At 43.2% G+C, this 27443-nt stretch overlaps 2 protein-coding genes across 3 annotated transcripts; both read left to right on the top strand.

The window, feature by feature from the left end:
- The first annotated feature begins 732 nt into the window (after nucleotides 1-732).
- On the top strand, nucleotides 733-7496 carry th (tyrosine hydroxylase). Of its 2 annotated transcripts, XM_030053745.1 has the most exons (14): nucleotides 733-919; nucleotides 1218-1301; nucleotides 1425-1628; nucleotides 2694-2868; nucleotides 3006-3094; nucleotides 3227-3294; nucleotides 3425-3475; nucleotides 4496-4641; nucleotides 4753-4888; nucleotides 5154-5223; nucleotides 5335-5391; nucleotides 5538-5633; nucleotides 5799-5932; nucleotides 6617-7496. In XM_030053745.1, the coding sequence occupies exons 1-14, from the start codon at nucleotides 836-838 to the stop codon at nucleotides 6774-6776; spliced, it is 1554 nt and encodes a 517-aa protein (XP_029909605.1). In that variant the 5' UTR covers nucleotides 733-835; the 3' UTR covers nucleotides 6777-7496. The 2 variants fall into 2 exon arrangements, with proteins under 2 accessions (XP_029909605.1, XP_029909607.1); XM_030053747.1 differs by lacking the exon at nucleotides 1218-1301.
- Nucleotides 7497-9447: 1951 nt separating this feature from the next.
- On the top strand, nucleotides 9448-15972 carry igf2b (insulin-like growth factor 2b). The gene is made up of 4 exons (XM_030053940.1): nucleotides 9448-9629; nucleotides 10724-10874; nucleotides 12594-12775; nucleotides 14297-15972. The coding sequence occupies exons 1-4, from the start codon at nucleotides 9555-9557 to the stop codon at nucleotides 14534-14536; spliced, it is 648 nt and encodes a 215-aa protein (XP_029909800.1). The 5' UTR covers nucleotides 9448-9554; the 3' UTR covers nucleotides 14537-15972.
- The last annotated feature ends 11471 nt before the right edge of the window (nucleotides 15973-27443 follow it).

The raw sequence follows: 27443 nt of genomic DNA, 5'->3' as shown, positions 1-27443 counted from the left end.
GATGGATTCAAACAGATTAAACTTGAGCCAGAAAATTATCCCAGTTTCCTGTCTTGTCTTTTGCTGCTTTCTTCACTCCTGAATTCACATGGGAAGTCCATCTTTAGACCATCATTAAACCAGTCTGCTTTAAGCTACTGCGGCTGGAATAAAGTTAGTCTGATGGTCAAGCTTGCAATTACCTGGTGACCAGCTTCATCAAACTGGTGGGAGCACGGACAGCAAACTGGTCCAGTTCTCAGCTGCTCCAGCTTCCTTAAGACCACCACTAAATTACAGCTGGAATTGACAGGGCTAGAAAGTCAGTGGTTGCAGGTTGTCACTACAAGTTGGTTAAGCTGGCACCTGGTCCAGCTACCAGCTTGTTCTGAAGCTGGTAGCTGATCCAGGTCCTAGCTTCAGACCATCACCACAACTCCAGCTTGATTCCAGCTTGATCTGGTGGCTGAATTTTCACCAGGTTGGTCGTTGCAAATATTGGCGTCCTGGAGGTCAATAATCCCCTGATAACCTGCACATTAGGTAATGACACGAAGCAATACAAAAATAGATTTATATTGCCTCCAGTTTCATTAAAGAATGATTAAGTCAAATGGGGCTGTGTGTGCTGGATGCTATGCGTTGGTTGATAAGCAGGATGAGAGGGCTTGACGTCAGAAAATGCAAACAAATGACACCCATAAATAAGAGAGGAAACCTGTCTGCCAGAAAAAAGCTCTGCGCGCACGGCACAGCCAGAGAGGTCCTGAGATCCCTAGAATTACAGTCTGACTGCATTCACACTTTGACACGCATACAGAGGCGATAGAGACTACTTCTGCACCATAACGTAAACATGCCTATTTCAAGCAGCTCTACATCCTCGACAAAGAGTATCCGCAGGGCAGCATCCGAGCTGGAGAGGTCTGATTCTGTGACGGTAAGAAATATGACCTGATAAACTTTTAAATCAGCAATGTTTGTATTTTAGACGCTACTGCGTTAGACAGCACGGGCCTAGATGATTTTACATATGCCATATCCAAATTATATCCAGAGGACCATCCAAGCTGTTGCAGTTATTGCGCGGAGAGTTTGGCGAGGTCACCATTACGCAGCGGCGGTGCCTGATGCCCATCAGATATAAATACAGGAAACATTAGCAGCTCGAAGACAAATTTAGTCAAAACTTTCATTGTGGTAGCTCTGCTTTCCACTGAGTCTTAGCTATGCCGTAGGTTTACATAGACTGCGTTGCCGTTCTAATGCGCATTTGGAGATGTAAAGCGCTCCCATCTGATATCCAAAAAGATATCCCACAGGTAAGCAAAGCAAACCACTACTTTGGACTTTTGTTGTCTTTCAGTGGGTAAAATAAATGTGTTTACAGGGTTAGTGGTAAACTATTTACAGGACTCAGGACTTTGATTCCTCTTCTGGCACAGTCTCCAAGATTCATCGGCAGACGGCAAAGCTTAATCGAGGATGCGCGAAAAGAGAGGGAAGCCGCCGCTGCAGCGGCAGAGGCGGCGGAGGCCAGCGAGCAGATTGTATTTGAGGAGGATGATGGAAAAGCTCTTCTCAACCTGTTCTTCACTCTGAAGAGCTCCAAAACACCTGCGCTGTCCCGGGCCCTCAAAGTTTTCGAGGTATCACAACACATCTGTGCGCTTGCTGATTGTATGGAAGTGATTTTCAAAATGGCAGAAAAAACTTAGATTCATTTTCTTCAGCCATGTGAAAGTTTGAGGTATTTTTTGAAAACAGGAAAATAGGAAAATAGGTTTAGAAGATTGAAGAATTTTGCAACATACAACGTAATTAAAATAGTCTATATTTTTCAGTTATAGGCACATAGATTTCATTTACATGTCTTCACTGTCTATGTAAGTTAGTTTAGTCTTCACCATGTAAATATCTGAGCCTGACATGTACAGCATCAAGCTATAATTTGAATACTTTAAATGTTTTGTCAGGTAGAACAAAAAATGTTTGGTGTGCCCATATTTTACTTTTCATTAGGTTTTTTGTTTTTTGTTTTTTTTTTTTTTTTTCTGCCGGAGACACTAACTAAAGGCTTTAATGTTTTTGGCGACTAGATTACTGTAGGATGTATTAGCACAGCTGACAGCTCAAAATTACTTATAGTCATTAAATGAAACATAGTGGCAATTGTTGACAATAGTGAAAAATTGATTGATTGATTGATTGATTCATTTACTTATCTGATTTTTTTTTTAAACTGGACAAGACTGTTGATTAGATCCCTTCAGTGTGAACAAGTCTATCAATCTGCCATGGACTTACAGTTCCCCTTTCTCTGTTCCCCTAAATGTTTATGTTTTTATTTATGCATTATGTTAATGCTCTTATTATATCATATTAACTATCAGGATAAAAAAAAAAAAAAACTTCTTGCCAAAAGTGTATATTCATACATACATATACATCTCTATTTCTTTCTATCTATCTATCTATCTATCTATCTATCTATCTATCTATCTATCTATCTATTTATCTATCTATCTATCTATCTATCTATCTATCTATCTATCTATCTATCTATCTATCTATCTATCTATCTATCTAAACTATTGTATACACCCTTATTACATAATTCCATCCCTCTCTCATCATCAACCCACATTCATTCCCCATGCAATCTCTTTTAATCACAAATGAAGCTACGGTTTGGTGTATTGATCATTTTCCAGACATTTGAATCTAAGATTCATCATTTGGAGACACGGCCGAGCAGGAAGACCAAGGACAGCCTTGAGGGCCTGGAGTACTTCGTCCGCTGTGAGGTGCACCTCTCAGACGTCAGCACGCTCGTCAGCTCCATCAAGAGGATCGCAGAGGATGTCAAAACCACCAAAGAAGTCAAATGTAAGGCCTTCACTACTGTAATGATGTAAACTGCTGTCACATAAAATCCTAATTTGAGACCGATTCCGTCTTTTGTTATTACACAAACATTGCTACAATTTTTTTTGTCCCATTTTTCCCCACTTTTCTGCTCCCAGTCCATTGGTTCCCAAAGAAAATAGTAGAGCTGGATAGATGTCATCATCTGGTCACAAAATTTGATCCAGATTTAGATCAAGACCATCCTGTGAGTACTTCATCAATTTCCTGTTTGTGAGGGCGGCAATTATTATTCCACATGTGTTATGCTATTGGGCAGATATGTCATTACACAGATGTGTGATCTTATCTCAGTGTTGAGCGTATTTATTTTGGACAGGGCTACTCAGACCCTGGCTACAGGCAGAGGAGGAAAACGATCGGAGACATTGCCTTCAGATACAAACAGTGAGATACCGTCGCTTGTCCTTGCACTGCATATCGCCTTCCCTGTGTAAAACATGCATGGCTGCAAACTTCACATTTAATATTCCTGACATAAATGTTGATATTAGTCTCGACTTGCTTTTATTGTCAGTGGGGAGCCAATTCCCAGGGTGGAATACACAGAAGAGGAGATTGGCACATGGTAAGGGCTGGTTTCATTTACCACTCCGCTCATTATTTTAATTCCTGCATCCCGGTCAAATTGACACTCAAATCTTATGTGCACATGAAGACTTACACCATCAAGCAAAAACTTAGAGCTCACATGGAGTATAAATCCCCCCTTGTTTTTCACACAATCCGTTTGACCCCCCTGCTGTGTCAGTACCAGTGTGTCCATTCACTCCCCAGTGAGTCAGTTTCATAGTGTTTCTGTTGTACATGTTGGTGAGTCAGAGGGGTATGATTTGCCTTTCGTGGTTATTTGGTAAATTAGTTACAGATGGAGGGTGCTATCAAAACAATCTAGACAGCAGCTTTAGATTGAGCGCAAAATGTCAGTGTGGGCTGAGAACAAATGATTTGACACGAATTGTTTATAAGTGGATGGATCTGCACTCACTCTCGCAAATATTAACCTCGTCTTTGCTTGGATGTCACTGTAAAAGCATCAGCCAAATCGTTTTAAAGGACGGCTTTCAGTGGATGTATGTAATGGCACCGCCAAACCCTCGTTATTATTGTCATAATTTGTCCCCAGTAATGACAGATTTGCATTTAAGGAGGTTTATACTGGGTTTGATCCTTTTTGCAACATTAATTCTTGCCATATCTCACTTCTATTATGCCACTATTGTTATTTGATACTCACAAAAACTATATAATATTTTTGAAAGACTGTTTGGAAAAAAAAGATCAGAAAGACTCCACACATCAACATGCTCGATGCACATCCTCCTAAAGAAAAAATTTTCAATCCCAGATTGATACCTTTTGCAGATTTAATTATATTATCCATTATAAATTACATTGATAGTTTAACATGATGAGGATGCCAATCTGGAATTTAAATTTTCTTTTAAATTTTAGTAAAAGGAGCATCCTGGTGTGTGCAGTCTTCCTCATTACAAAAAAACAGCCCACAAAAGGATATGCATTTAACAAAAAAAGAAAAGGAAAAGAAACCCAAATTATAACGCACTTATGTGGTCCTTATCCATAGGAGGGAAGTCTATGCAACCCTTAGGGACCTGTATACCACCCACGCCTGTAATGAACACCTTGAGGCCTTCCGTCTGCTGGAAAGGCATTGTGGATACAGTCCAGACAATATCCCGCAGTTGGAAGATGTGTCACGCTTCCTCAAAGGTAAAGACTGGATATAGTGTGTTGAGAGGAAATATATATAAACACACAATGGAGCAAATTACCTGTTCTGCCAGAGTCTGATTTTCTGTTTTTTACTCACATGGAAAACAGAGCGTACAGGGTTCCAGTTGCGTCCTGTAGCGGGTCTTCTCTCGGCCAGAGACTTCCTGGCCAGCCTGGCGTTCCGGGTGTTCCAGTGCACCCAGTACATCCGTCATTCCTCCTCGCCTATGCACTCTCCTGAGCCGTGAGTACACCTGCAAGTCCTCCGGCTTCACCCCTCTCATCATAACCTTGTTCACATTTAGCATCCAAGCATCCAAATCTCTATGTTCTCTATTTTCGTGCATGTGATTCTGTGAATACCACTTTCCAAAGCCCCATAAGCCTCTCTCCAGATCACAGCACATATCTCTCTGACTCCATTCCTCTTTCTCTTTTATCTTCTCATCTGGGGATTTGTGTTGTACCTTGACGTATCCCCCCTCCGCTCATTTTCCCTCTGTCCTCAGGGACTGTGTTCATGAGCTTTTGGGCCACGTCCCCATGCTGGCAGACAGGACTTTTGCCCAGTTTTCACAGGTGAGGATGAGCTCAGTGCAATTTTTATTGGGGGTGTTACAGACTTACGCGTTATTTTCTGTGCTGTTCCATTATGCTCTGGTAACAGTTAACCAAATATTTGTTTTGCAGAACATTGGTTTGGCTTCACTGGGAGCTTCAGATGAAGATATTGAGAAACTATCCACGGTCGGTGTCTAGTCTTTTGATTCCAAAAACACTTCTGCAAATTGTAAAATCATAAAATTGATTGGATTTTCACCCTTGTTGCTCTCTCTCTCTCCGTCTCTATCGCTCTCCCTCTCTTTCTCTGTCTGTTTCTTTTTATCTTTCAGCTGTACTGGTTCACTGTCGAGTTTGGCTTGTGTAAACAAAATGGGGAGGTGAAGGCTTACGGAGCTGGACTGCTGTCTTCATACGGGGAGCTCGTGGTGTGTACCAGCATGTTTTCTGTCTTCCCTGCCCAGTTTTCTTTCATTCTTCTTCTTCTTCAAAAAAAGAAAACAAAGAAACAAAGAAACAAAACACGCAAACTCACTGGAATCTAGCCACAGCTGACATAGTTGCCTGCTTTGCCTGCCTCTCCATCTTTCCAGCACTCGCTGTCAGAGGAACCAGAGAGAAGAGAGTTTGATCCAGAGGCCGCAGCCGTGCAGCCCTATCAAGACCAGACATACCAGCCTGTCTACTTTGTCTCTGAGAGCTTTCCAGACGCCAAGGAGAAACTCAGGTACCGCGCCACACGCATATCTGTTTATGCTCGCTCACAAACATGCAAATACACAAAAACACAGACACACAAACAGAGGGAGGTTATGTAAGGGCAAGGTCAGAGAACAGCCAGCCAAGCCCTGAGGCCACAAGTTTTGTAGGTCAGCCTTAGTAGCCAGAAGACAGCTGTTACCAATGTATTCTTTTTTACCAAGGCAAAACGTTGTAGTTTTACTTGGCAACCAGATCAAATGTTGCCCTGCAAAACAAGTAGCTTTAGTGAGTGTTTTGACAGTATTTGGTCTCTGGTAGGATACTGCACCAGACATCTCTCCCATTTTGGATAAAACAATATCAGCGTGGGAATGTTTGCAGAGACACAGCAAATATGAAATAGAGTCCACTGTGATTAGCATTATATAGGGGTGCGTTTCTTCCACAGTGCTGATGAAAGCAGGAAAATTTCAGTGTCAATAAAGTAGAGTATGCATGGATAACACACTAGATTTCTACTGGGGTCTCCGACATGGGAAACCGAAGAACTACTAGTCAGTTAATGGGGGATTTCCTCTGGCCAAGTGAAATATTTGGGTTTACAAAGTCGCAGACAGGTCAGTCTCACTACACACACTACATGCAAGAAAAGACTCATATTTACCTTTTTTTTTTCTTTTCCTACACTTTGACCACTGTTTCCTCACAGGTCTTATGTGGCCGGTATCAAGCGGCCATTCTCTGTGAGGTTTGATCCCTACACAAGCAGCGTGGAGGTCCTGGACAACCCGCTGAAGATCCGAGGAGGGCTGGAGTGTGTGAAAGACGAGCTCAAGATGCTGACGGATGCCCTCAGTGTTTTGTCATGATGATGCCCCCCTACACACCCCTCTCCACCCCCATCCATCCATCCATCCATCCATCCATCCGTGTGACCGTCCGGCTGCTTTGTGCTGCTGCTCTGCTCTGTGATGTCCTACGTGTGCCAAGACCGATGTGCTCAAGTCTCTGTGCCGTATCTCCAGTGTGCTACTCGTGATTATGACTTGTTGCTTGAAATGGCCGCCTGGTTGACCAGCACGGTTCCAACCATTAAACACCTCAATGCACAGCGCAGGCAACGTTTCCAAAGATGTAAAACGCCTCACCTGATGTGGATTCAGTTTGAACCGGTGATGTCAGTTTAGTGATGTGCAGCAATGATGGGGTTGTACCTGGACCATTTGTACTTTTGACGCCAAACTTTGTTGTGCTGGAATCTGAACCAAATCAAAGGGAAATGTGATGATGAATGTACTAAAAGAAGACTAAATGGTTATGTTATTGTTATTTGAAAAATCAAACATAATGTTATAATGGAAAGTAAAATGTATATTTTAATCAATGCAAATGAATCTAATACAAATTATTTTATTTAGGGAAAAAAAAATCTACTCATTGTGTGTAAAAGAGTTTATTTTCCAAATATGTCAGTTTGGTGTTCTTATTTGGTGTTCGGGCTTTATGCAATTTTCGTCTTGGAATGTAAATGCATAATAAAAAAAAAAATATTTAAAAATGCTCTCCATGTATTGAACTGCTGATTGTAGTGCTCCAGTACAAAAAGAATATACCAAATAATAAATAATAAATAATAACACATTAGCAACTTTTGCCGTCATGTTTCAATAATGTGTTCAGGCCTATCCACCAATGTTAATCAATGTAGGCCTACAGCCCTGTGACAAAATATATGTTGGCTGTTTAAACGATTCATCAAATGTCTTATCAGTTAGAACATGTAAACACAAATCACTAAATTACAGTTTGCCACAGTATATTTTTAAGGATCATTACATGGCATTGCCTGTATTTTCATCTGCCACAGGAGGGAGCAATTGGGTAAGGCGAGCCACTCCTGATGTTGAAATCATTCCTACTGAGGCTATTAAAGGAGTAAATCTTTTTAATGCTCTCCTCCTGCATCCAACCACAACGGGATATTTTTTAACGTTATGAGATGTTATTTAAATGAAAACACGGTAATAAATATTTGAGAGACAATAAACTTTTGGTCAAGTGCACGGCTCAGTGAGCGAGGACACTGAAAACAAGTATATTGTCAGCATCAAAGAAAGAGAGCACAATGCCATCAACTAAATTAGGGGTTCAGACACTTTATCCTCCACAGTCAGCAAATGGTTTTGTATTTCTTGGACAGGTTGGAATCATGTGTGATTGTGTCCATGTCAGTGTTATTAAAGTAAAGCTGGCTCTCTCAGAAGTGCAGAAGGAGCTCCTGCTGGCCTGTGCTGCTGGTTAGACATGTGGTGGCTGTGATGACTGAGAAACAAGTGTGCCATCCCTGGAGTAAACCCTGAGTTCCCAGACCAAATGGCCTTGTGCCTCGTTCTCAAACCTGCTGCAAGCCTCAGACAAACAAGCGGAGCTGCAGCAGAGGGCCACTAGGTGTCAGCCTGAAGACATGCAGAAGCCACACTCAGACAAGGGAACCCTCATACAAGGCTAAAACAAACACAAAAAGTGAATGTGCTTGCTTGTATGTAAAATCACTTTTTCCAACTCATTTTCTGCAACCCTACAGTCTTCTGCGAAACTGATGCTCGGGCAACATCTGCATGCAGTGTTGCCGAGTTCATGTGTGATAAACAAAGTATTACTGATGTATTAATGAATGGAGGTGTTTCCCAGTGGTATCTGTCAATATTTATGCTCCTGTTCTCACTACATGCAAGTCTTGTTCTTCATCCCTCCTCCCTGCTTTTCGGCTCTTCAGGTGATGTTGCTCTCCTGGAGACCCTAGCTTTTAGGACCCCTATTTTCTGCGGCTTGGTCACTATGTAATATTGCTGTATCACTCTGCTCGACAGTGCAGCTATCAATGAGTTTATGTGCACATCTTCCATCCTGTTTGAGCCCAAATTAAACTGCTCACTTGGCTCATCCCGAACACTTTTGCTTTAGAGCACCAGCAGCCCAGCAGAAGTGGTGCAAATGAAAGCAACATTTTCATACTTGAGTTCAGTGTCACTCTCACATAGCAGCATTTGACCCAAGTGACTATGTGATCCAAGTCTACACTTTGCCAAATGCCAGCCCTTACTCAGAGCTGAGCCATCGGAGACCTTGGCCAGATTCGTTCCACACTAAATGTTACTCTTAATTACATGAGGGCAGAGACAGTGATATTTTGTCTTGGGGTCTGAGGAATTACTTCCATTCCTGTTCGGTTTGTGTCCCGTGTGTAAACATTGTGATTGTAGGTTACAGTGCGTAAACGTGGAAAATGCCCGTGGAATTGTTCCATTTCGGTGACTCTCTCTGTCTCTCTCCCTCCCTCTCTCTCTCTCTCTCTCTCTCGCTCTCACTCTCTCTAGCTCTCGCTCTTTGCTTTCTCCCCTTACGCACTTTTCCATCGTTGTATCACTTTTTTCACCATCCGTGAGAGGAGGAGCAAGGGGTGGGGTGCGGGGTGCAAGGGGCGTGTTTTGGTATATAATACCTCTCCCTGAGAACTTTTGCCTGTCGCCTGGTCTTTGGGACAGCCTCTCACACATCATCTCTATAGCTTCACCAACTGGGAAACTAACTCACCTGCAATCTCTCCAACCAAATAACCCCCAACGTTTTGACTACTGCCATCTGACATGGAGACCCAGCAAAGACACGGAAACCACTCACTTTGCCACACCTGCCGAAGAACGGAAAACAGCAGAATGAAGGTAAACCCCTGGGCTTAACTCTATTTTTTCCCATCCGAAGCTTTCTTAATTTGGATGTGATTTAGCTGTGGATTTTATGTATCATGGCTGCACACGGTGCCTAACTACTCATGACCATGACTGTGCTATGATTGTCTGTGACTGTTGTAGTTGTCTTATTTGTCCACTGCACAAATGAAGTCCCTCACGGAATATAAAGTAATTTAATTTGAATTGAACCAGCGGGGACAAACAGTTTTATTCTCTCTGGCTGTGCATATGAAGGCAAATGGCAGGCTAGTAGCAGTCTTAACTTGGCTCTGTGAGTGATATAGCGGCTTCGGGCTGGGCAGATGTGTTGTTTGCATCCCTTTTGTGCAATTTGAGCAGCTGGACATATTTTATGTGCATGCATCAGAATAATTCACATGACGCACAAATTACGTGGAGCGCGCGTAAAGCTTCGTGTGTGCAACAGGTTAGTTGTTTGGATAGAGGAAATAGAGTTTAGGAGTATTTTATTCCTGCCTCGTCTTAATTTTGCGCCGTTGGCTGGACTCGGAGCAAACAGCTGGTCTGTAGCCGGCAGATGGGGGCGGTAAGTCTGCGGGTCAGAGAGCTCACCACAGGGTGAGCAAGGGGAAAATATATGCTGAGTCTGGCTTTTGAGATAGTTGACTATTGAGCAGCCGGTCTTGCAACTTGTTGAGAGTTGTGTAAGAGTCTGACAGCCAGAGATACTGTCTCTTTTTCCTCCAGAATAAGCAATTCTTCCAGGTGCAATACAATGACATCGGGTGATAATAACCGTGTTGGAAAACTGCTAAATTGGCCTCCCCAGCCTCATGCAATAATCTTTTGAAGTTAGCAGGTCAATACATTAGAGAATACGACATTTAAGTGGACATCGTACATCTTGTTCAGGCTTGCATAAGCATGCATGAGGAATGGCTATGTAACGCACTGACAGGCAAACTACATTTGAAAACTGGGGAAAAAAACAAGGCTTTGTTGTTAACTCAATCTAACAATTCCCCACCAAAAAAACTGGGGTTACATTTGCTGAACCGATGCATTACTCTGCGGTGTTTGTAATGTTGCCTTTCTCTCTGTAGGTCAAGAAGATGTCTTCGTCCAGTCGTGCGCTGCTGTTTGCACTGGCCCTGACGCTCTACATAGTCGAAGTGGCCTCGGCAGAGACGCTGTGTGGGGGAGAGCTGGTAGATGCACTGCAGTTTGTCTGTGAAGATAGAGGCTTCTATTTCAGTAGGTTTCCACTGATCAATGTCTCTTTTTTTGTTTTCTGAAAATACGCTTTGCAAACAAGCGTTGATTTGCATTTTATTTTTCGAGCAGAGAGTCTCCTTTGGCCTCTCTGTCTCTCGTGCGCACACATCTGTTTGGATAGCTGAGACTATCTCTCACTCTGTGGTTGTGTGGTATGCGTGTTTGGTATTTTTCTCTGTTCCACGCACTCACTCACTCACTCACTCACACACACACATGCACGCACGCACACACACGCACACGGATAGAGAGAGAGGGAGAGAGAGAGAGAGAGATTACAGCCAGCTGTGCGCATATGTGTCTCAAGTCCTCGTCCTGGCTGCTGTGCTGAGTGGGCGCATTCTGCCTCTACAGCCCTTACCTCTGATTGCATATGAAAGGGCGGCGAGCTGTGAAGGCACACACGACTATGCGACACAATGGGCCGCTTGTTTACCAGTGCATTCCGCGGGGAAAAGTAATAGCACCCCAAGAGGCAAACCAGTCACCTCAGCACCAGTGTTCCCAGGCCAGGCGACCACACTGGCGATTCTGGGAGAGAGGGGGCGTTTTTGACGTCAGGTTACGCCGTTTGACTTGACACAGGCAAGATCTCTACCACCAGGGCTGATCATTGCCCACCACTGTGGCATCGATGGAAGAATGCACTATCCCAATCTGAATGCACTGTGGTAGCTGTCACTCCTCCTGGGGATAGCTGCTTTACTACACAGTGTTTGCCCAGTTTTCAGTGTGGTTAAATACATGGAGCCTGAAGTTCCTCGGTGGCCATTCCTCAATGAGAGGAGCCCAGCTTTTGAAATTATTAGCTATATCCCACCCCTTGCCTCTGACTGACAGGCTGCTTCTGTGTGAGCTGTTTGCCTCAGAAGCTTCTCTCCAATCAGAAAGATCATTATGTCCAATTTGGCCCAACATGGATGTGCTCCCTCCTCCCTCCTCCCCCCCTGGTTCACCCTCTCTTTCTCTCTCATGTTCCTCTTCCTGCAATCAAATCTGGCCTACCCTCTCATGAGATTTCTCCAACATTGTGTGGGGTGCAGGACTTCAAACAAGGCCTTTATTGATCGCGGATAGTGTTCCCCTGTGCAACATCCTCCTAACCCTCCACCCCCTCACCTTGTTCTCCTATACCTCTTTCTCTCCACGTCTCGCTCTCTTCCTTTTTTGTTTTGCATTCTCTTCCTCTGTGGTGACCCTCACACCCCCTCTCTCCTGTTGGATCTTTTTTCCTCTCTTTCTCTGCCTCATTATCTCTGCCCCCCCCTCCCTCTCTTTCTGCTCATCCTCTTTATCTCTGCTGAGTTGGCAAAAGACAAGGTCACAGAGGAGCGTTCATTTTATGTTTTTACTCACCCAAAGGTCTGTCTCAGAGCCTAGCTGTCTCTGTCCATCACTCTCTTTTTCTTGCTGGGGTCTGCGGGGCAGGGTGTTTACTTGTGTATTCACCCACCGAACGACTTCCAGATAACCCTAATCAGATAATCCTCTACAAACAAAAAGATTTGTTGCAGTTGCCCATAGGTCTCCCTTTATCCTCTTCGTTTAATGGACTTCCACAACTGTAAAAGTAATCCTACCAAAACACTTTAGCTTCATTATTACTGCTGGTGTTGTATTCTGTGTGTGTTACCATTCAGACAAATATTCTAGGCCTTGTTTGCCCTCCTCTTCATCTCTCCTCATTTCTCTCCTCAGGTAGGCCACAGAGAGGGATTAGCAATCGGCGCACCCAGAACCGTGGGATCGTGGAGGAGTGTTGTTTCCGTAGCTGTGACCTCAACCTGCTGGAGCAGTACTGCGCCAAACCCGCCAAGTCCGAAAGGGACGTGTCGGCCACCTCTCTACAGGTCATACCCGTGATGCCCGCACTAAAAACGGTACGTCTCAGCAACAACACGCCAGTATGGGAAACCGTAGCCTTGAGCTCTATCTGTCCTCCCATCTCCTGTGTCTCTTTTCACCCCTGTGCTTGGCCCCTATGTCCCTGTTGTTGGGAACAGACTGAAACCTGTGCGAGGACAGGTTTATCTTGTTAAATGGTCAACGGTAAGCAGTTACCTTCCATACAAAGTGCTGACCGTTGTGGAAAACATCAAGACAGTTGCAGTAGAATGTTTTCAGGAACTGCCGGTGCAGTGGCAGGGTCACACTCACAGACTTGAATGTGTGTGTGTGTGTGTGTGCGTGCGTGCTTGGCTGTGTGTACATGTGCGTAAGTTTGTGTATTTGTCTGAGCGAGTGAGTGAGTGTGTGTGTAAGTCTGTGAGAATGTGGAGACTGCTGGTCCGAAACAAAACAGTGTGCTCTGAGTGTGTGATTATTAGTCACGGAACACTAAGCACTCCGAAAACTGGCATGCATTTTGAGACGTGTGGTCAGTAACACCTGACCCGGCTGTCGGAGCCTCTTTGAAATATGTCACAAACATGCAGGAAATCGCCAAAGCGTTTCAAGTCTCTTTATCGGAGTCACAAGACTCAACCGTGGCCGTGTTCCAGACCTCTTAAAAAGATCCTTCCCCGCTATCCCTTTGTCTTTCCCTAACATTCAGCATGGTGGATGTCTGTGATGTTGCTCTTTCAACTCGCTAAATAATCAGTTTCACTTGCATGGAATTTCCAAATAAATAAATTTTTGCAAATATCAGCAGTAGAGAAATGGATCCTCTGTCTTGTGTGCAGAAAAGAGGCTGCCGGGGAATTAGTTGGGACTTGTCCCCAGTTTGCCTGGGCAGGGAGAGTTGATGGGTACAGCCTGCTCTGAGGGCCAGCTGTTCCTAGGCTATTGAGCAGGCCCGCAGTGAATGAAGGGGGATAAACACTCTTCAAGTGGCAGCACCAAAACAAGCCATTCAGATGGAGCACTGGCTACTCACGCATAAATTCTAACTGGGCCGCTACCACTCCCACTTACTTTTTCTCACTCTGTCGCAGCGCAACACCTAACACTGTGTGAAAGAGTTTGTTGTGTAAGAACAGAGGTTTGGAAACAAGAATATGTTTATATGGTATTTTCATTCAGTCCGTGGGGGTTAGTCACTTTAGTGGATCATTGGGCGAACAATGACTTGTTCCTCATATGTATATGAGGGGAGTGACCGCCCTTCCTTTTGACAGTATGTTAAAGAGGCTGAACTAAGTACTTGTTGACAGCTTCTTTCAGTCAAGGAAATCAAAACAGGGACAAGTCGGAGGCAAGCCAAGTCTGTTATGACGCTTGGTGGTTTAAGAATGACATTTGATTTCCATTCGCCTGACCCAACAATGACCAAATGTTTTCAGAACATAAACAGGGTTTTCCTCTGTTGTAAGAACTGCTCCTACAGTATCTCACCAGCCCTAATGAACTGACTCCCTATTCTCCCTTTCTTCACCCCCCCTCTCTGCACCCCACAATAGGAAGTCCCAAGGAAGCAGCATGTGACCGTGAAGTATTCCAAATACGAGGTGTGGCAGAGGAAGGCGGCCCAGCGGCTCCGGAGGGGTGTCCCCGCCATCCTGAGGGCCAGAAAGTTCCGGAGGCAGGCAGAGAAAATCAAGGCCCAGGAGCAGGCAGTCTTCCACAGGCCCCTGATCAGCCTGCCCAGCAAACTGCCTCCCGTCCTGCTCCCCACGGACAACTATGTCAACCACAAATGAGCCCGCCGCCAGCCCTTTGCACAGACAAGAGTTTGGAGGGAGAAAAAAAAAGACTAGGGGATTATAGCTTTGTCTCTGACGTCATTTCTGTGGCAGTCCTCTTTGACCTCCCCTGCCCTGTCCGAGCCCACCAGTCCCTCCCCCTGCTCTCATCTACTACTTCTTGACCCCCTGCCCCTCTCTAATGCCCCCCCACCCACCCCGCCCCACCCAACCCCTCCTGCTCCGGCACACAAACATGCCTTCACATTCTCCCTGTCTCAACTCTTTCGCTCCCTCTCTCTTTCATTCACTGACACAAAAGGCACAAACACAAATGATGAACAAAAAGTTAACAATTCGGCTGAATGCAATGCAGGTGGATCCTTAAGTAAAAGAGAAAAGGAAAGGGAGAAAAGAAGATGAAAGAGATCTATGGCCTGCAAGTGTCAAGAGGACACCCAGCGGAATGTTTTTTTGTCCTTGTGGAAAACAACAGAAAGTGAAGAGCAGCTTGCATGAAAGAATCCATTCCACAACACTTTCCTGAGGCAAAAAGAAAATCTCTGTTAGTTCTTTTTCTTATTAGTTTGCACCTCTAACTATAAAGGGACTTCCACACTGTAAGGAATTATTTTGTAAAATTAGATTCCTGTTCCAGCACCTTTTAATCACAAACAAAAAGCAGAAAAGAGTCTGCAAAATTGCACATTGCCACGGATTACGTCAAAGTAAAGAAAAAAAAGGCACTATTTTTTTATGAACAATGAACGTGTAGCTTAAAAAAATGTCATGGTGCTAGCTTTGAGAATGGACTCAAAGAAGAGGTTGAAAAGCACGTTTTTTTTCTTTGAATGAATATTAAAACTTTCCGTTTTAAGGAAAGTGTGACTTTAAAAAAAAAAGGAAAATAAAGGATATGGGGGAGCTCCTGGCAGTGGCAATGTAAAGGGGGAAGTGTCACTGAGAGAAGACATGGGCTGCGTCTAGGCTAACAGCGAGTGCTAGCGGCTGCTCATCACTAGCTTGCCAGCTGAACTGGCAAGGGGGAGACCTGAGACCCAGTCCCCGCGTCTCCCGTCCCTGTGAGGCCGCCGGAGACAGGGAGCAGCGTGGGGACAGAAATGGGACACCACGGACCGCCTGGATTGGGACAGTACTACAGTTCTGGGACAGTACTTCCTGTTTGCCATGGCTTTGCAGACTGATCTGACAGGATTACTTCCTGTCAGATGGCATGGACACAGAGCGAGTAGGATAACGATGATTCTTATTTTATTTTGTCTTTTTTTTCTGTTTTCTTTTCCTATCAATGTTTCAATGAACAACAACAACAACAACAAAAAAAAAAAAAAAAAAAGGAAAACCCCATCAGTTTCTGGTACCGTGACATTCCTGTTTTGCAAGTTAGGCATTTTTTTTTTTTTTTTTTTTTTTTTGGTTTCCATGGTTATTGTTATAATGTTATTTTACAGTTCTAAAGAAAGGCACAAAATTTCAATTCAAAGGGAAAAAACAGCAATAATGTCAACTAACATTTTATTTTTATTGTATATCAGTAGTATTCACATGCTTTTGCCTGAAAACAAATACTTGAATATATATATAAAAATAGATATATGATTAGTTTCCAGGGACGTCGTGTTATTTTCCTTTAGTCTGAGCTGTATCTTGCGTAATGAGCCGCCAAGCTTTTTTGTTTGTTTGTTGAAATATAAATAAGGGCACTGTATAAAGGCATTATTTATTTTGTTATAAAAATATATTTGAAAAATTGGTCCAAATAATATACGTAGCACTGATGCTCAACTGACGGATTTATTTTGTATGATCTCTTTTTTCCAATTGGAGTTGTAATGCTTTTTTGTAGATGCTTTGTACCAAAAATATTTCCTTTTTTTTTTTTTTTTTTTTCCTTTTTCGTTTGCCATAGATACTTTAAATTAATATTTTAACAGCAGCATAGCCTGGATTGCTTAGGCATGTTATGTCACAGAAATAGGCACATACTCTGAATACGCTGGTCTGCATGGATTCTCGGAAGCCCGGCAGGGTTTTCTGTCGAGACGAAAGCATCCATGAGTGACTTTTCATTATTGGAAAATAACTGTTTCAACATTGATTGTACTCAACCCACTATGTTTTTTGAAGCCACTTTAGTATTGATGGCAGGGGAATGATCAGTCCTTCATTAAATCATGTCTTTGTAATTGTGCATGGTGTCCTAAGATCTTCCGAGGAGGCTTTTTCCTCATGTGCCAGTGCCGTTGATCTCGTAGCGTATCGGCTGGGCGATGTGGCCGTAGAGGTCTGGTCAGTCGTAGATTCGGTTGTGGTGTCGGTGCCCCGAATGGAGGCGATGATGTCACGATGACGCCACTAACCATCGAAGGTCACCAAATGGTCGCTGTCCATCGTAGAGAGTGTATCGTTGCTCACCTCCTCACTGACCTCTCCCTCTCTCTCTCTTTCTCTCTGTCTCCGTCTGTCTCTCGTTCTCTCGCTCTCACTCTGTCGGCCCACATTCTACCCATCCCTCAGACCCTGTGTTCAAAAAAAGGACAGTGCCCCAGATCTTATACGTACAGCATCTCGCTGTATTTGTGTGCAAGTTGGGGAGGCCGGGCGGGGGCTCTTAGACTCGCAGTCGCCCCTCCGCCATCCTCCAACGGTGCACACGTCATGTATTTGATGAAGGGCTACTGCGCTGAGACGTTATTTTGAAGCAGTCCAAAATGCTCAGGAAATATCTGTGCTCTCTGAGGGAGGCGTGTGGTAGCTGCCGGGTGGAGGCGATGATCCTGCAGTGGGAGGCCAGCTGAGGTTGTTAGCCATACCTGGCCACAATGATAGAGCTCTCCGTGTGACAAACCACTGAAGCCCATGTCAGAAACAAGGTCATTGTGCGCTACGTTGTAGTTTCCTCTGCTGTGTAATGCATCACCCCGTGTAATGGAGACTTAATGGATACTCACCATGCTGTGGTGAAGAGTCGAGCCAATACTTTCTATCTTCTGTCCTCTACCCTCGACCGTCAGAGGGATCTCAATTAGCAAGCCTACGTCCTGTCTCTGAGTATATTCCACTTCAGTTGTGCAACAAAGCAGTGCAATTATTATTATTATTATTATTATTATTATTATTATTATTTGAAATTTCCCTGATGGATATTTCCAGACAGTGACAATACAAGTTTATATTTTCTATTTTATTCTGTTTTCCTACTAGGACTGCATTCATTCACTATTGTAATGTTCAAACAGGCTACTCTAGGGTTCTTTTGAATGGCGTGAAAGACAACCACTTCTTTTCGCTCAATATGAAGGGATATCTTGCCGAGCAATGGCGACTTTTTCTGTGTCAGTAGCTCACTCAGCCTGTGTGTATTTTATTGATTTAACCTCTGCACGCTAGAACGTCCGAAATGCACAATTCATGTACTTTCATTTTTAATACCAATAAAAAAAACATTTTATCAAACATACAATGCCTTAAAGATTTATTTTGCCACCCTTTTCACGTGTAGCGGGCCTGCGTGTGCATTTCCGCTTTCCTGAGTGTGACTGAATGTGAGAATAAAATGAGGAGAAGTGGGGAGCTTTTTTGAAATCTTTTTATATCATATAAACCTTATGTGCCATGTAAATGATTTAGCACTGCTTTTAGCACCCTCTCTCTTCCCCTCACCCACCCTCCCCTCTTTCTCGTTCTCCCCGTCTCTTCTTCGCCCTCTCTTTGCAAGCCTGTCTGTCTGTCTATATGTCACTCAGTCGATCTGTCTGTCTCTCCCTGTCTCTTTTCGCTCGCTCTGTCATAGGGCAAAGTGTGCCAATGTGCAAATCAGCACTCACAGAGTGGCAAGCCGGCTGGCCTGCCAACACAACATTAACTCCTCTGTCCTCTTTTGCTGCACGCCAGGTCTCACTGTCTCTCACACATCTATGCATACATCCATCCCTCCATCCTCCAGTGGATTGCTAACTACTGGCGCGAGCTCCATTTCAGAGGCTAAGTTTAACAACCATGTCTCAAATTATCGCATGCATATTCTTAAAATGGCACGACCTTTCATTGTTGACGTGCATACTCTCTGTACTCTGTTACTGGGCAGAATATAGTATGGTATCTTTGTTCCCAGAATGGAATATTTTTTTGGACTCTGGGGTTACCTTGGTGCAGCAAAGTTTACTGTAGCCTTCCAGTGTTGCTTTTTTAGGTTGGTATCAAAGGTTTTGCATGTGAGAAGCAGCGCAATAGTAAAATCAAAAATTTTCTTTGGCTTTAGCATGAGATTCTGGCTTATGGTGATGAGATGCACATGTGTTGATTCATAAACTCAATCGCATCTGCCAGTTTCGCGAAAACCTTATTGCCCCGCTAAGGAATCCATCCCCCTCGAAGAGAGAAAAACACTCAGCTGGAACTGTATGCTGTCCAAAATAGCTCATTTATGAAGCATGACTGGTGGCAGTTTAGCACAAGCACACACACACACACACACACACAGATGTGCACACATGCACTCACGCTCATACATTGTCATCACCATCGGCAAATGAATTCTGCTTGCAGCCGTCTTCCTTTCACTGTCGTGTGCATTATTAGAGCTTCCTACCGGCTTGGCTATGAATATTAACTCCTTGACATGATCAAAATCTGCAACTGGTTAACATCAGAGTTGTGAAAGTTCCCAATAAAATACCAACTCTCTCAGGCTTCTTTAAGTGCCTCTGGCAAGTGTGTGTGTGTGTGTGTGTGTGTGGTTTGGGGTGGGGGTGTGGGTTTGTGGTGTAGTGTTCATTTGCTTGCTTGTGTTCTTGTACCTATACATCCACCTGTACCTGCATGTATCTCTCCGTCTGTATATGTATCTGTGAACATCTGTGTCTATATGCATGTGTGTGTGTGTGTGTCTATGCATGTGTCTATGCATGTGTGTGTGTGTGCGTGTGTTCTCCTGGGACTGTGCCTGTTCCCTGCAGGTGTTTATACAGTATATGCCTCCTGAGAGCTTGTTGATGAGATAAGCTTCAGATCAGGGACTGTCTGGTCCTCGGGGCTCATCACGTCACCGCTGTGCCTGACAGGGCAGGATTTGGCACGACATAAGTCAACCAAAACAAGCCGAACCCAGCCACAATAATGTGCCAACACTTTTACTTATTTTTCCAGTTGCATAACTCGGTGTGGTTGGTTGCATCTTGTCAGGACCTTTTAAACTTTAGACTGACATTGCATGCTATGTGGCTAAAATGAAAACACGCTGAAAATAGATGCCAACTGATATTCTGATGCAGGATTTCTCCAACATTTTCATGTTTTGCTCCCTGAGGTGACTGTCAGTAAACTGTGATATGAAAAGATAATGGTTTGTGTGAGTTGTTTACATGTTATGCTTGAATAGCAAATACAATCAAATTCTCTCTCTCTCTCTCTCCCTCTCTCTTTCTCTCTCAACCCTTCCGGTCGAGGCAAATGACCGCCCACTCAGAGCCGGGTTCTGCTCGAGGTTTTTGGCCCTGTTAAAAGTTTTTTTTTTCTTTTCTCCCCACTGTCGCCCTGTGCTTGCTCTTGAGGGGGGATTTTGGTTCATGGGATTGGCCAATATCTGTTGGGTTTCTGTAAAGCACCTTGAGATCACATCTGTTGTGATTTGAAACTATACAATTTAAACTGAATTGAATTGAAGATGAGATGACCATTTCTAGTGAATTATAATGAAATAATCATTTTGCTGAGGATCCTCTGGAAGCCGCCCAAGCACCCCTGGGGGTCCTTGTTAATTGCTTGTTAATTGCCTAGTTAAGCAAACATTCTCTTAAAGACATCAACAGAGCTGAAAATGATAGTTTTTACTGTATATTTCTCGTGTGCCTGTAAGTGTGCATGTAAATTGGGAATGTACGTTTTTAACTTTATGGCAAATTTAAATCCACAATCCAAAATCTAGATTTAAGATCACTATAGCATCATGTTAGACACCAAAATAATAGAGAGAGAGAGCAGAAATGCCACCTCAACCTAAATTGTCATAGCCAAATAAACCAAAAACCCAAACCCACACATCCATCCCCATCAGAGAGGCCTCCTGAACTGTGGAGAGTGTAGATGTGGGTGGCACAGCTCTCCCAGGCCTGACATTGGAAACTGCCAAAGAGCACACTAGAGTTAGTTGTGGTTGGCCGGATGCACGGGATGCACGAAAGGCCAGGCCAACTATTGAGGCACAGGGTTTGGCAAGCCCAGACCATCACAGCCCAGCGTGGCCACACAGGCCAATTAAGACAGGCCTTCTCCTCCTCTCCTCTGCTCTCCTCTCTTCTCCTCTCCTCTGCTCTCCTCTCCTCTCATGTCTCCCTCCCTGCCTCTCTCCTCTTGTCTCTCTTTATCTCTCACTTTCTCTTTTTTACTCCCTCTCTCTCCTTCTCTCAATCCTGACAAAGCGTGCTCACACATTCCTCTTTTCCCACTTTGCCTCTCTAATTGCTCTGGACTCAAAAGAGAGATGGAGAGAAGGGAATGAGAGAGAGAAAGAGGGAGTGAGAGAGAGAGCGAGAAGGAGAGAGGGGGAAAATCAGAGGGAAAGGGGGTCATACCACCAAACCTCTATGGCCAGGACAAACTGTACCAGCCCCTTACAATAGTCAAATCTCCTCTGCTCTGCGAGTATGGGCTGTGCTATCTGCATTCTCTCTCTCATTATTTACCAAAAAAAAATTCTTTGAATCCCTTTCCTCCACTGAGCTTGATTTCATAATGTAAAATACATTTCATTCCACATCCCTGTATGGGTTCTGAGCTAGTTACCGCAGAGCTAGAGCATAAAGAGGGGATTGTGTTTCTTCAGCGCCCCACAAAACTATCTAATTGTCAATTCCTAATCAACCAGGAGCTGTGAGGAGGGTTTCCTAATTATGTAACCATAGTTTCTGACATATAAACAATGGAGTGGAAGTTTTAGTGTGTTTTTTGTACAAAGTGAAACTGTGTGAGGAGCGTAGGAGAGAGGAGGAGCGGGCGGGGTGACTGCATTTTCTTCCTGACTAAATTTACCTGTGTTTATGTTGACTTTGCTTAGAGATGGCTGGTCATAATTCATAATGCAAAGCTGAATTATCTTTAATTTGAAAATAATAGCTTTACATATATCACCATATATAATTGGTTAAATAAAGGCTCTGAATTAAAGGTTATGAGGACTGTTGGAGAAAAATAACAACTTGAGCAAACAAAAACAACTAGACAATGTCAGTGTTTGTCTTAGGTCTATGTCTGATCCTCTCCTAAAAAGCATGAGAAGGATACATACAACCCACTCAGGCACTAAACATAGAGCGCTGTGGATGCTACATTTGTAAAGTTTTGCAATTTTGCAATTTTGAGGCTTTTGGTGTCTTTGTCAACACATCATTGAAAGGTCAGAGATGGCAGAAACAGAGCAATGTGGATGTGACAAAATGTGTGGGGTAGACTGTATTGTAGAGGGCCAGAACATGGGAAATGAGGCGGTTAAGCCATACAAAATCATAACAAAGAGGGAAGTGGTTTGCAGTGTGGTCACTGGGTCATTGCATGACAATTTCCTCTTACTGGAAAACAAGGGGTCACAGCTTTACACTGAAATATACTCTGTGTGTGGTTCAGAGCCTGCCTGAGCTATACTTATTCACAGGGGTCAAATGTTACCCTTTGCGGCCCCTCGGCTTTAAGCTGAAAATTATCCCCATTTTCGCCGGATAACAAAATTTTGGAGAAAACATCAATCAGTGCTCTGTGTGGTTTCCAGCCACAGTGACCTATACGACTATTGGCATTTCTGAAATATTCATGCAGGCTTTTTAAGCTAATTTTAATTGAACGTGTTGCAGGAAGAGTGAAGTTCACAGGGGTGGCAGTAAATGTTTAAAAGCACAGCGCTGCACTTAATTAAACAAGGAGGTCAGCATCTTGTAACGTTTAAGGTTTCTCAGTTTTTAGCTTTAACATTATCCAGGTGGGTCCTTAGTTCACTCTCTCAGGGCATTCATCATTATTGCATGTCAGTGTCACTATGCCGAGGTCACCAGGGCACTACATGGACCTTCACACACACAGAAACACACACACACAGAGACACACACACTAACTCAGAGGCACCACTTCCCTGCTATGCTCCATCAAGCACCTAAGAGGCAAGAGAGTGAAGGGTGTAAGACTGTGGCAGATACACACATTCGGGTGGATACACTTCATTATTAAGCAAAGTGATACAGAAACAAATCAAAATGTCAAGGGCAAAGAAATAAAAATGCCACGGGCAAAGGACAAGAACAGAAAATCAGCAATGTTGCCACTCTCAGAAGAGGTAGAGGCTGGTGTAGATAGCTAGTAAAGGCTGGTATAATGCAGGCTGCACAATAACCAGGGACACTCCCCTCTATGTTTGAACAACATATAATTACAGATCAGGATAGGAGAGCCCATTCTGAGGGGAAAATAGCAATCTCTCTTAATTACAAGGCAGCTCATGATCCATACCTATCCGTCACTTCAAATAACTCTGTTGGACGACTCTCTGTTAGAACGGCTGGCAATATTATTTCTGTTCAGGTAGAAATAAACAATGCGTCAGCAGAAAAAAAAAAAAAAAACTATAAATAGAAGTATACAGAGAGATGAGTCAAATCAGCTGGCAAAGACTGCAAATTCTTGCACAGTTACGAACGCAGAGACAAAACAAACAAACAACAACAACAACAGCAAAATGACTAACAAAAACACATGGAGGCAAAAACCTCCGCTCACTCCTGCGCTGCACTTTGATGCATTCATTTAAAAAAAAAAAAAAAGGGGAAAAAAAAAACATATGCAGTTCCCAGGGGATGATCATACGATGTGAATTTCAAAGACAAATGTTGAGTTGGACTTTTCGCCGTTGAGCCGGTGCCAGGGTGTGTGTCCAGCTGTCATGTTCACACTTGCAAACACACACAAACACAGGCACACACAGGCTCCAGTGAACTGTATCAGTGTGCAGCCATGGTGGAGGTTTCCTCTCCCTGCAGCCAGATGAGCATGCTAGTTATCTTCCCCACATAAACAAGATAAGCCCCGTTTATTTGGACCTCGCCAAGGCCCGGGGGTTAGAGAGTTCTTTCCTTATATTGCTCTCTTTGTCTTCCTCTCCTTGACCTTTTCCTCTCCCTTTTTTTTACAATAACTCCTGCTTCTGTGTTGTAAAGATATCTGCTGTATTCATAATGCAACCTGAAAACTCAAAAACATTGTGCGAAAAAACTGGTAGGATTTATCTCCTGCCTGACTATATATATATATATATATATATATGTATATATATATATAGATAGATAGATATATAGATATACAGATATATATCTATATATATATCACGAGGAAATGACTTTGCATGATTCCTTGATCATTTCATTTTTTTTCTGAATGATTATAATTCCGTTTATCCTGAAAACAACTGTTTCTTTCTTTTTCTCTTCTTTTCTTTTCTTTTTCTTTTTTTTTGATAATGACACACATGTCAGAGATCATCATTCACCCACACACCCAGCCGCACACACACACACACACACACGTACACACACACACACACACACACACACACACACACAGACACACAGACAAAAACACGACTGAAGAGTGCAAATATTTGTGGGGAAATTGCTCGAGAAGGACATTGCAACTGTGCCATTTGGCTGCCCTAAACCATTGTCCGTTGAGACTTGCCATGGAAGCTGGCAGCAGTTGTTTATTTCTGCTGTGCCATCCTTCAGCCCAAGACTGTCAATTTCATTCTCATGCTTCAGTAATGCGGATGGGAAGCCGTCCAGAAATGCCTCAACTGAAAGCGTACGTATATATGCGCGTATCTGCATGCATGTGTGTGTGTGTGTGTGTGTGTGTGCAGCAGTGCCAGCAGTCTGGCACAAAAGACAAAAGTGATGACAAACTTTTCCTTTTTCTGTGAGAAGCTACCACACACCTTTTGGAAAAAAAAAAAAAAAATACACACAAACACAAACACACACACACACACACACACACACATACACATATATATATAAATATAAATATTATATATATCTGTACACACACACACACACATGCATGCACACACAAATACACATGCACACATGCCCATGCATATACATACATATGCAAACATGCATACACACCTATACACACACGTACACACACATGCACAGAGAGCCTTGCTAATGATGGGTGGCAGTATGATGTTTGTGTGTGTTCCAAAAGAATTGGCATTACTACTAGGGCCAAATCAGCAGCCAACTGCAGCAGGCTATTAACAAAACTGTTTCTTTGTTTGCTTTTTTCCTGTTTTTTCTTGAGAGGCGCCAAGCAATTAATGGTCTGCCTATGGGAGACCAGTAAACTGTGCCACAGTGGAGAACATACACACTGACAAACAATGACGCAAGAGACGACTGAAAAGAATAGTTGATATTATGACTGGCCAGCGTTCATAATTTTGATCTTTATAATGGGACGGATGAAAGAAGGACCATGTTTTGGGGCCGGTTGACATCCAAAACGGCTAGTCGCGGTTTTGACCACCATGACCAGCGTTACCAAGTTCAAAGCCTGTAGCCATGTGGGAGGATGAGAAACAGCATGGTGTGTGTGTGTGTGTGTGTGTAGTAGTAGGAGGTAGGATCATCATGTTGAATTAATACCCATCAACACTTGAAAGAAAAAGCAGACAGCTCGTTGCTGCCCTCTTGGCAAAGTCTTCCTTTAAAATAAGAACCATTTTTAATCTTAATGGGGCAAAAAAAGTTTGTTATGAGGTTAAATATAATAAGTAAAGAAGACTTAGAGATAGAGATAGAGACAGACAGACAGAGAGGGATGAAAATGTGGCTTGTCCACCACTGTGGGGTGATTAAAAGGCAGCTTGGAAACGTAAACAACTTCTGTTGAAGAGCTTTTATCTTTTGTGATACTATACCACCCCAACAAAGAAGATAAGCAGAGCAGATAGACTACAGGAGAGAGGGAACATTTTATTACACTCCATACACTTCTTCTCTACACGCCTTTCACAGATCTATGCATAACACGACACAGTGTTGAGATTAAAGGGCACAAATCTGGAGCTGAAGATACTTGATTTCCATGAATTTGTCTTTCCAAGGAAACAAGAAACAAGAAACATGGGTTGCTCGTAAATTTGATGATCTAAAAATTCTGCTGTTGCAGTTATTCTAAGTCGCTCAGGATAATAACACCTGCTAAATGGCAAGAATGTGAATGTATATGTAAATTCAACAGCCAACTATGGTACCACAACATAACATATCACAAAAAATACAACACAACACAACATAACATAACGTAACATAACATAACATAACATAACATAACATAACATAACATAACATAACATAACACAACACAACACAACACAACACAACACAGCATAACATAACATAACATAACATAACATAACATAACATAACAACAACAACAACAACAGAACAGGGTGTAATATAACAACACATAACAAAACATATAGAAAAACTAAACAAAACAGAACAGAAGTGAAAAATTTAGAGATTTACAGTGAAAAAAATCACTCTAACTCATCATGAATCATCATTCTAAGCAGGATTTTGAATTCCTGATGATAAACAGAGGCTCCTCTCTCTCTCTCTCTCTCTCTCTCTCTCTCTCTCTCTCTCTCTCTCTCTCTCTCTCTCTCTTGCTCTCTCTCTTGCTCTCTCACTCACTTTCTCTTATATCTTTGGGTAAAAATTCACAAATATTGATTTTAGCTATATGAGATCACAGGAAAGTACTTTATATTATGACTTTTTTGTATTTGTTGTTTGTTGCTACCTGCAGTATCACAAACTATGATCTACGTCGTATTTTAGACAATGAAGCAACCGCATTGTAATTGCAGCACAAACGGAGAGTGACACAGAGCTGGTCTGTGAGTGTTTACACGACCGTTTGTGCTGATCATGTGGACATTGTTTTCAAAGGCTGGGTTACGAGACATGCCAGGTGTCGGGTTTCTCAGGTGCATGCGTGCCAAAATACACCTCACATCTCTGCGGCCGACCTGCCTTCCCTGGATTTGCCCACGTCTGATTAGCGAACACAGAGGGCAACGGCATGTGAGCCAGCGGCCAATTCCAGACACCAGCCCATGGGTCAATATTTACACCTAAGGTACAAAAATCACTTCGACTGGCTGTCGCACGGGGAAAAGTAAAGAGATACTTGGAGATAAATAGGACAAGTGTGCACTGAGGATGGGCCTGATTAATGTTTAACCAGATAATGTTAGTGTTAAATTAGACAGGATGAGGCTGGGCTATAAAAGTGGCAACAAGTGAGATAATGATTTGAATTTATAGTTGCGAGCTCATGTGATTGTATAAACTCATGTTCATTGTGCATTTCTGTGTCACCTTGACATTTCTCGCTTGATACTTAATCGCCCTGACACTTGAGAGTGATCAGCATGCAAGGGTAAGCGTGAGTTTGTCTCCTCTTGCGTTCATGTACACAAACTGCGCATGTTCGTGAATGAATGAATGTGTGTGTGTGTGTGTGTGTGTGTGTGTGTGTGTGTTTAAGTCGACTGCATGTTTATTTTTGTATTTGTAAGTATGTTTGTGAGAGCTGCCTGTAACAGGTAACCAAGTATTATCCAGTGGCTTGCTCCCCAGACAGACTCTGTGCGTACGCAGCGTGCCAGGCCAGTAATTGTGGGCTCGGAGAGAGAGAGGCTATACCATGTTAGCCTTATTATTATCATTAAAGCGAGAGTTAGCCCGCTGTCTAAGGCCGGGTCGAACTGGGAGATGTTCCTCCAGACAAACTAATACGTACAAGCCCTCTGTTTGTCACCCATGTGCTCAGTGAATCAACCGCTGCCTGG

This window comes from Myripristis murdjan, chromosome 6, assembly GCF_902150065.1.
Source record: "Myripristis murdjan chromosome 6, fMyrMur1.1, whole genome shotgun sequence".
Taxonomy (NCBI): Eukaryota; Metazoa; Chordata; class Actinopteri; order Holocentriformes; family Holocentridae; genus Myripristis; species Myripristis murdjan.
Note: the sequence above shows the minus strand (reverse complement) of the source record. Positions and strands in the feature narration are given on the sequence as shown.